The sequence below is a fragment of the Odontomachus brunneus genome, unplaced genomic scaffold (assembly GCF_010583005.1).
Source record: "Odontomachus brunneus isolate Ranch 3 - 2012 unplaced genomic scaffold, Obru_v1 Obru_scaffold_048, whole genome shotgun sequence".
Taxonomy (NCBI): domain Eukaryota; kingdom Metazoa; phylum Arthropoda; class Insecta; order Hymenoptera; family Formicidae; genus Odontomachus; species Odontomachus brunneus.
In genome coordinates this window covers 728163-738210 of record NW_022639498.1, presented here as the reverse complement: position 1 = coordinate 738210, position 10048 = coordinate 728163, and the positions used below count along the sequence as shown (strand labels likewise).

Below are 10048 nucleotides of genomic sequence, written 5' to 3'. Positions count from 1 at the left end.
GTATCGATTACTAGTAATTTTTATTATTTGTACAATTGTTAACATCACAATTATATAGTATAGAAAAAAAAATCAGATCATGGCCGAGCTACTCTTTCATATCTATATATGTCTATTTTTAATAGTCATATGAGGAAAAAATCTTCGGAGCAACGACTGGAATCGAACTCGAGTCTTCTGCTTGTCAGGCAAGCGTTCTTACCACTGAGCTATCTAGGTTACGCGTTCCCGACTAGAAATTGTCATCAGGTATATATGACTGAAATATATAAGATCCTAATTAAATTAAGGGTTCGCAAGGTTATTCTTACTATGGTAAACCTAGTCATGTACTAATAAAAATTAAGTAAGGAAGACCTTTGCAAGGTTATATGATTAGATATATATTAGGACCTTAATGTATTATCCTAATATATTATTTCATAATGTTTTATTGATCAGGTCCTTTTTAGGATCTTATTTATATATATATTTATATATATTATTTATATATATATATATATATATATATATATATATATATAGCAGCTATGAGTTGTAACAATAGCTTGTAGAAAAATTTTATGGTATTTCATATTTTTTACAACTAAATATTTAGATTGTCCGACAATGTAAAATTTTTTTATTTATGCCCACTTCTCTCTAATGTTTTATATATTATGAAATTTTTATAAAATTAAAGAATATTTTATGTTGAATTCAAGTATATATAATGTTGATATAATATTGTAAAGTAATAATGTTGATTTTCGAATAAGCACTATACTATGAGTATGTATGTGCTATGTTTGATTCAATTCTTACAACTGTGATTTATTCCACATGATATTTAATATTGTAAGGGTAATGAACGATAATAAATTCTAAATAACGTGTGGGCACTCGAGAATTCTATAAAAAACATATTAAAATGTCTTAATTTATTGTGAGAATATGAGCTTCTAACCACAATTAGTAATTGCAAATAATACAATTGGTGAACAAGTATATATGAACCTCATATAACTACATCTAGACACAGTATTACGGCTCTTTTCTTTTCGCAATACATAAAGTAACGTTGTGAAAAACCAACTGTAACTCTATAAATATATAAAACATTACAATTATCTCTAACAAAAAAAAACTCACGAGAAACGCTGTTAAACACAAGCTAAACACTGCAGAGAATATTTTCGAACTGTTTCTCAACTGTACTCGCTCTTACTGCCGAAGTACTGCATCTTTTACATATTATATACTTCATTTTTGGGAAGAAAGAAAAAAGATGTTTAGGAATTAAAAGCATGTTTTAGGTTATACTATCTTATTTATTCCGAAAGAGATAAAGAGAAAAAAATTAAATATGTCACAAAAGATAGATTATCTGGGTATATTCCATAAATTTCACCATTATCGGTCAAGTAAATACATGTGTGACGAATGTGCTTATTATATCTTTTAATGTATTTTCCTCTTAAAGAAAATATATATAGAAAAAATTTAATAATAGTACTCATGTTTGCAATGAATCTTTCGGCCAAGAAATAATATTAAATGATCTTCTTGTTTTACATGTATATGACTTTAGTTAGTCTTTCAAAACTTTATATATTGCGAAAAGAGCTATAATTTTCCATCTGGGTATAACAAAGAACAGTGCTGTAAAAGAGTGAAAATAAATTTGCTCATAAGGGAAATGAAATCGAGCTATCTTTTGGGTCTGCTAAACTCGAATATAAAGTTTAAAATTGTCCAAATTCCGGGAAATTTTATGAAAATGCAGTTTTTCTACAGAAAAGCTTTGTTTTTTATAAAAATATTTTTTAATGAACTATTGACAATTGTCAACAAAAGAAGAATTTTTATTGATTTTTTTGATATTTTGACTTATATTCGCAGTTCTTACCAATCGAACCTATATGATACCTACTATTCTTTTGTATGTAAAAATTTAAAAGTTTGTCTGAAATTTGCCTGAAAAAATTCAAAAGTTACTTTTTTGCAATGAAAAAGTGGTTTATGTTATATATATATATATATATATATATATATATATATATATATATATATATATATGTGTGTGTGTGTGTTATATATGTTATGATAATGTTATAATAATGTTATATGAATAACGATATGAGCATAATATTAGTTAGTCAGTAGCTCTGTATATAAACACTGTTTTCGATTGTACGATATCTCCCCTGCATTGCGACTCACGGAGCTGCGAGAATAAAAAATCAGGTAATTAAGAATTATTTCAAATTAAAAAATTAATAAAATCAATAAAAGACTTCTTTTGTTCACAATTGTCAATCGCTCATTAAAAGATATTTGGTGAAAAATAAGATTTCTCTATAGAAAAACTATATTTTCATAAAATTCCCCGGGATTTGGATAATTTTAAGCTTTATATTCGAATTCAGCAGGTCCCAAAAATATAAAGATAATCCGATTTCATTTTTCTTACGGATAAATTTTGGCCCTTTTACATATCCTTATATGAATTTCGCAAATACTTATCTATTTGTTAATTTTAGTCAAAGACTACTCTCTCCTTCATACACAAATATAATAAATTCAAAAACACACATTTATACACAAAAAATAATAAATTCAAAAAGTTTAAACCTTGTCAAATATTCGATTTTAAAAATCAACATCGTTATATATAGTTAAATTCAACATTAAATTTCGGCTCTCATAAATATCTCGTAGAAAAATTTTTAAAATTCTTGTAAATTATTTAAAAATTTAGAAACATAATAGGAGAAATAAGGTAAATTAAAGGTAAATATTGACAAAAACGGACCATCTTCCGAGGACGATGACCTTCACATATGTTGTCAAGATCATCATCCTGAGTAACATTCAAAAGATTTTAGCCGTCGCCCGTTGTTCGTTAAAAATTTATTAACAAAAGAAGATACACACACACCGCGAACCCGTCCGGGCAGGCGGACGAACAGTGTGTGTGTGTGTGTATGCACGCGTGCGTATGCAACTGAACACACGGCTTCCAAATTTTCAACATGCATTTGTATGAATTTCTCAATGTAACACACGATTCTAATGCATTATGGAAATTTTAAAAAGTTAGATAAATAACTAACCCGTAGTGTCAGTCAGTTGGCTGCTGCCATGTGTTACGTTCAGTTACGCACGCACAGACACACACACATACGCGGGCTCGCGGTGTATGCGTGTGTTCTTATTATATTTGAATGATTTAACAATCATCCATATAATTTTGCAACACTACATAAATTAATATGTGAGAGAAATTACATTCTATTTGTGTATGTGTGTGTACGTGTGCTAGGGGCACACATATTCCTAGCCTACAAATTCGATGTTTTTGTATATATGGTGTCCAAAAATTACATTCATTTTATGCAACTTCTTTTGTTAATAACTTTTTAACGAACAAAGAGAGACGGCTAAAACCTTCAGAATTACTCAGGAGAATGACTTCTATAACATATGTCAAGGTCATTGAAGCAGTCTCCCCTAAACAGGAAAGTTTTACTATAACTTCTTTTGTTAATAACTTTTTAACAAACAATGAGCGATAGCTAAAACCTTTTGAATATTACTCAGAATGATGACCTTGACAACATATGTGAAGATCATCGTCCTCGGAAGGTGATCCGTTTTTGTTAAAATTTATCAAATTTTTATATAAACTGTTTTTTTCACAATTCCCATATTTCTTAGAAATGATATTTTCTCTCATTTTCGGAAGGTTGTTTCAACTCTTAAATATCAAAATAAAGTTGAAAAAATAACGTTGAAAAAAATTGTAAACATAAAAACAATTTACATCTAATATTTTTTACTGCTTTACAATATATCTAAAATTATGCATAAAAAAATGAGAGACAATTCTGTGCCTTTTGAGACGCCTGGACTATAACGAGCAAATTATATTGTATGTTAATCATTGCAGAAAATTTGCGGATAGATATCATTTCCAGTAGCACCCAAGTACCAAGCGAGTAATGGATATCCATCGCCTAGAGAAGCTTTAAAAACTCAATTTTTTTTCGTACATAATCGACGCGAAATGTATCCGACCCTGAGGCATGGGCGCTCACATTATGACATACTTGCAGCATTGAACCTAGGCCACTCAATAATGCTTGATATGCATTGTAAACCTGTTAAATATCAAATGAACTTACAAATACATTGCACATGAAAAATACAATGAAACAAGAATCGGCTCAATTTACAATGATTTACAAGTAATGACAGTCTGATTGAAGTAGTTGTGTCTGATAACACGACAAATGTACATTCTCTATGCACGTACACACAAAGAAAAAAGGATTAGAATGAAAATTTACCTCCGTGTATGCCTGACACATCGCTTCGTAAAGGGTTTGATGCTGTCGGATGTGAGACTCAAGCACTGGAATTTCACTGGGCAGATTGCTGGTGTCGCATGCCTGACTCCAACCGGTCACATTGTCGACGTACTGTTCCGCTTTATGATGAAACACTACACTTAAACTAAGTACCGCGGTGCGCTCATCGAGACCCGCGGCGAATTCCTTCCAAGCTCGATCCAGACGGCCTGCCACCGCCCTTACGTGTCCGGCTGCGTAATGTTGCGTCTCTAGTAATCGGCCGGCCATCGTGAGAATTTTATTTATATTCACGTAAACATTCATCGAGCTCATCGTGAAATGTTTATGCTCTTCCTGCAGATTCTTGGCCAGTTGGTACGAACGACCAATCTCCACGTAACTTGCGAGAAACACCTCCCGATTGTGACAGATCCAGTCGAACATCTTCTCGCAATCCTGCTCGAACAGCCGTAGTTGAAAACACTGGTCCAACTTCATCTTTTTGATATGCCACAATTGTAAAAGATGCTGTTGCGCGGCATGCACTGAGTCCAAGTGCTGAATAACGAGCGTGGCTAGCGCTCGTCCGTCGGGATCCGTACAACTCGCCGCACCGTTGTCAATACTTCCTCCCTCTCCGCTGGTCGTTGTTGCATCTGTCGAGAAAAATATATTTATATTAAAAATATACTGAGTTAAACGCTAATTGGTATTTTGCTCTTGTAAACCTTCAATTCAACATATTTTGATTATAGATTTTAGTTTCACTATAAAAAATATATATACATGTTACTGTACATATGCAATAAAAATGCAATAAAAATTTTTAGATTTATCATATCATTCACATCGAAAAGAAATAAATCATATACATAATCATATACATAAAAATAATAATATATCATTCACGTATGAAAAGAAATAAAAATATTTTACTAACTACTATTGAATCGCTGAAGCAGACGTTGACCAACAACTTGGATATCCTCCACTGGAACCTTCATGATTTTCTTCTTCATTTCATTATGCAGATCAATGCCATGTTTAGCTCCCGCGACATCGTCAGCGAAGTCATTCCGACTAAGGTCCTCCTGCAGATCGTCTAATCGATCGAGAAGATCTGCTGCTTGCCATGTAAAATCTTCTACAACTAATCTTGTGTCAATCCATTGAGCATGATCATACTGTAAAGATCCATCCAAGTCTGCAGTGAGCTGAGAAGGGTCTATAACTTTTACAAGAGCTTCTAAACTGATTGTGTTGATCTGAAATTAATATATTTTATCAGTCAATTAACATTGAAATATTTGCCAACTTAAGGTAGTTATATTGCTAAGTGTCATCTCAGTTTTCAGTTTGAATATCAATGGAACACTCATTTATTATTTATCCAATAAAATTATGTCTCTATACATTTATTTTACTACTTAAATAATAAATGTTGTTAATTTTAATAAACAAAATCAATATTGCAAATACAAAAGTATTATTTCTTATTTTTCTTATTAGTGCTTTATTTATATATCAGTTGATCTAATAAAGTTGCACAGATAATAGAAAAAAGTATATAAATATTTAAATATATATATATTTTTTTAAATATTACTATATTACTATAATGTTACTCTCTAATATTTATATTTTGAAAATGGTTGAAATAGTTTTGAAATTTGTGTATAAAGTTTATATATCAGTTTTTAATATCATCAAAGTTTTCTATCAAAACCTAAGATATTGTTTAGAAGATATTAAAAATAAAAATTAAAAATAGCATGCTAAAGGAACAAGTATAAAAGACATCAACTTTAATTACAAATATCTTAACTCTCAAATAGAATAAATCTTTTTCTAATTACACAATTAGATAATATTTTAATGTACATATAATGCATATATATAAGTTTCAATGAATCCCCATGAAACTTATTTCATTATACTAACTACCTTAATAACTTGAAAACATTCTATTCCAAGATACAATAGAAACATAATTGGTCATTGAACATAATAATGATAACAATAATTCCAATGTACTTGCCTCAAAATTATATTTCTTCTGCTTAGCCAATGAGGTCCTCTGTTTTTGCCAAAAGTTTTCTGGTTTGATTAGAAAGGCAACATGAACTGTACGATGAAAGTGCTCATGCAACACCTAAAGATAACACATCTCTGTATTAATATCATAGTCAACATATATGTGTGTATATATATATATATATATATATATATATATATATATATATATGTACATATATATATATATATATATATTTCTATGATCAATGCAATATAGGCAGCAGACCAAACTACATTTGTAGACTGCATAATGAAAAAGAGGTGTAACCTTCAAGATAGGTTTGACAGAGTCCCACGTGGTACCACGCATATCCACAATGACAGTAAAGCGTAGGCCTCTGGCTTCATCGCTCGGAATAGCAAACAGATACTGCAAGAGACGTCTGTAATCCTCAGGTTTCGCGCGTTCGCGTCTCGGTGTGCTGGGAAACAGTAGCACAGGGCCTCCTCTACGATCTCGTCCACCTGGTAGTATTGCCAGACGTTCTTGCAGCAATGGCAATACCTCTGCCGCACGTGTGCCGTCCATTATCCTTGTTTTTCATTCAATTGTCATGGCCTGTTTTCACCGAGAGATACATGATATAGAATGATCAAATACTGTACCGCGTCACACAGTGACTGACGAACTAACCAACTTCAAATGTATGAAACTGAAGGCAAATTTGTTTGACACTGTAAACGTCACTTTGAAGCGTCAAATCAACCAATTTTATCGGTCTACTCGTCGCTCTGAAGCACTCGCGGTTCTAAACGAAACTTGCCCTGAGTAAAAATCATCGGTCGATCTTAATAAAAATAGACATATAATTACGGAGATTGGCTCAAGTTCAACTATCTAATCACTCGGGCGAACTCGCCTACGGTCTGAGAGCGGCCTAGAGAGAAACGCGAATGAGATCGGGCCAACTCCATGCTCCGGAGACTGTATTCCGGACGAAATAGCCGTCGAATTCGAAATCGTGCGTCCACACGCACGCACGCATCTATCGCAATTTTAGTCGCGACGGCGATCCCACACGAGAGAGAAAGAGAGAGAGAGAGAGAGATAGAAAGAGAGAGAAAAACCGTTGTTCGCGGCGTGGGAGTGCACACGCGACGGAATACACGCGCATCGAAATAGTAGCTAGTGATCGCGTATCATCCCCCCTGAGTCCTCTCTAGCCGAGCACTGTCGCGGACCGTTCCGCCGCGACGTGAGCCGGACGAAGGGCTGACGGGGACATTCGCAGAGAGATGCGAGACGGATAAACCGCACGATGTCTCGCGAGCGCGACGACGAACCACGAACAATCAATCGTCACCCCCTCTAGATACAGCGGCTGTCATAGATATGCCTTCGTTCAACGAGTGTTTTCACTGGCGATCCCTTCGAAGCATTCCGAGCGGACGTGAACATAATTATCGTTGCGCAGCGCGAGCGAGGCACGTAGCCATTTCTCGCCACGGACCGGTCTCGCTTCGTCGACTATGCCGCGGCGTCGAAGGCGCCGAATGCGAATCTACGTTCCGTTGCGTGCGAAAATTTACAGAGAGAGAAAGATGAACGGAGCGGCCGTAAAAGCGACTCACTTGCAAGAAGTTTGTTTGCGGCAACGCCAACGTCTTCGTTCTTCCCTGTGTCGGGCCCGGAATCCTCCTCCGAAATAGTACCGGCTTATCGTTCATATTGTCTTGTCATGAGCACTAAAACCTCGGACAACCGTCACGCAAGTTCGATCCCGACACCATCGCTGCCATGTTCGGCTGACAAGTTTTCAACAGCTTTGTTCGCCGATATACCGACCGAGAGGACAGCACGAGTCCATGACTCGCGCGAGGCATTGGGCACGTTCAGGGCTGCGTTCCAAAACTCTACTCCTTCCTTCCTTCAATATTTGGCTAGAGGCGCATCCACGACTCATGCCCCAACGCCATTACTCAGACAAGTGCTGCCATCGTATGTTGTATATCCATTTAAATTATTTGATTCGTTTGTTTCAGAAACTTTGCTATGATTGTAAATATGTTAAGGTCTTTAGTAAAAGCTCTAGGGAAAATATCGTCCCACGGAGAAAAGTCCATCTTAATGAGGTTGGTTATTAAATTATTAGACGCTTAAGTGTGTTTGTTACAATTAAATAAAATATGTTGCCAATTCCTTGGACTGACCCCGCATTCACATGTTTCAGCATTAATAATATTTTTATCTATCAAGTGTGTGCTGGTAGATACGATTTAATTCTAGCAATTAAAGAAATTGCACCTCTCTTAGAAAATTTATATTGTTTATACCACGAGGAATTCGATAAGTTTGGGATGTTTTTCCGATATCTCCGCCCTTTATATTTAAATTGCTCCTCAAGATAAGCCAGTTTTTGGAAATCACGTTTAATATTAGCAATAAGATCCCCACAGTAAATGTTAGTGTGACATGTATCATGAGAGGAGAAAGCTGCTGATTTCGCAAGTTGATCAGCAGTCTCATTGCCTATGAAACCACAGTGTCCGGGTATCCAAATTAATGTTATATGAATGTCCAATAGAGAAGCAGATATTAACTTGTCTCTGATTTTATGACAAAGATAGCTGGTCCTTTTTGAAATATTGAGGTGGGAAACATTGGATATGATACTCCTGGAATCGGACAATATGCCAACTTTGTTCGAACGCAGTTCAATTGCAAGGTCAATTGCATATATTATGGCCTCCGCTTCCACATGCATAATAACCCGAGAGTGAGAGCAGGGAACAGATGCTTTAATATTATGTGTAGGGGAGAAAATCCCGAAACCAGCTTTGCCATCAGGCATTACTGAGCCATCAGTATAAATAATACAGTTCAAGTTTTTATGACCAAGTATAGCAGCAGCCCTACGATTCATACCGCTAACTGAGATTTTTTTATGTTTACAATAATAAAAATTCTCTACTTTGTTCCGAAATTTACTCAACTCAGAGAACGCTATGATATCCGTAGAGATATCCATAAATCTATTAGCTACGGGAAAATTCAAGTGTCCTTGATATCTAGGAGGTTCTAAGTTAAGGATTTCTTGACAGTAAGGGGATAGCAGGGAGGATTTACGTGAACGAAGTATAGTAGAAATGGAGGGAGCATCCAGAGAATCATCTGGGTTGACGTTGGTGCAATCCGACTCAAGAAAGACTGAGTTCTTTATTTCATATGAAAAGTTAGGGGTCAGTTCTATGAAACCAAAGAGAGTGATCTTAGTAGCTAAAAATAGGCGACGAATAACCAATGGCCATTCAGCGTTTTGATCGAGAAGAACATTGGTGGGAGTCTTTCTCATGAAACCAAATACGCATCTGAGAGCGGCATATTGAACTCTATCTAGCTGAATTGTACGGCCCGGAGGAAGATCATATAACGATAGTCCTCCATAATCGAGAATGGAGCGTATGAGTCCTCTATATACAGAGAGAATTGTGAGAGGGTGAGAACCCCACTTAATACCCGTAATGGTTTTACGAATGTTAAGACGTTTATAACAGATATTTAATAAGGAGGTAATATGTGGCTTCCAAGATAAGGAATGATCAAATGTAATACCTAAGAAAACAGCCTTAGGTGAGATGTTGATGCGCTGATTTAGATACATAATGGGTTGTTTAATTTTGTTGTAGAGTCTATTTAA

At 34.9% G+C, this 10048-nt stretch overlaps 1 protein-coding gene across 9 annotated transcripts in view; it reads right to left on the bottom strand.

The window, feature by feature from the left end:
* LOC116844921 (triple functional domain protein) overlaps positions 1 to 8289 on the bottom strand; it is a 41558-nt gene extending 33269 nt beyond the window's left edge. For 4 of the 9 annotated variants that reach the window (XR_004378155.1, XM_032817070.1, XM_032817071.1 and 1 more), the window contains exons 1-6: positions 7983 to 8289; positions 6679 to 6969; positions 6373 to 6486; positions 5275 to 5599; positions 4332 to 4990; positions 4035 to 4142 (exon numbers count right to left, since the gene is read on the bottom strand). Coding sequence is in view for 8 of the 9 variants with exons in the window: in XM_032817070.1 (XP_032672961.1) it covers positions 4035 to 4142; positions 4332 to 4990; positions 5275 to 5599; positions 6373 to 6486; positions 6679 to 6939 (1467 nt within the window). In the remaining variant the exon portion in view is untranslated. Of the gene's footprint in view, positions 1 to 4034; positions 4143 to 4331; positions 4991 to 5274; positions 5600 to 6372; positions 6487 to 6678; positions 6970 to 7044; positions 7639 to 7982 lie in introns of those variants that run through there. The other 5 variants (XM_032817067.1, XM_032817068.1, XM_032817066.1 and 2 more) reach the window with 4 other exon arrangements.
* Positions 8290 to 10048: the final 1759 nt, after the last annotated feature.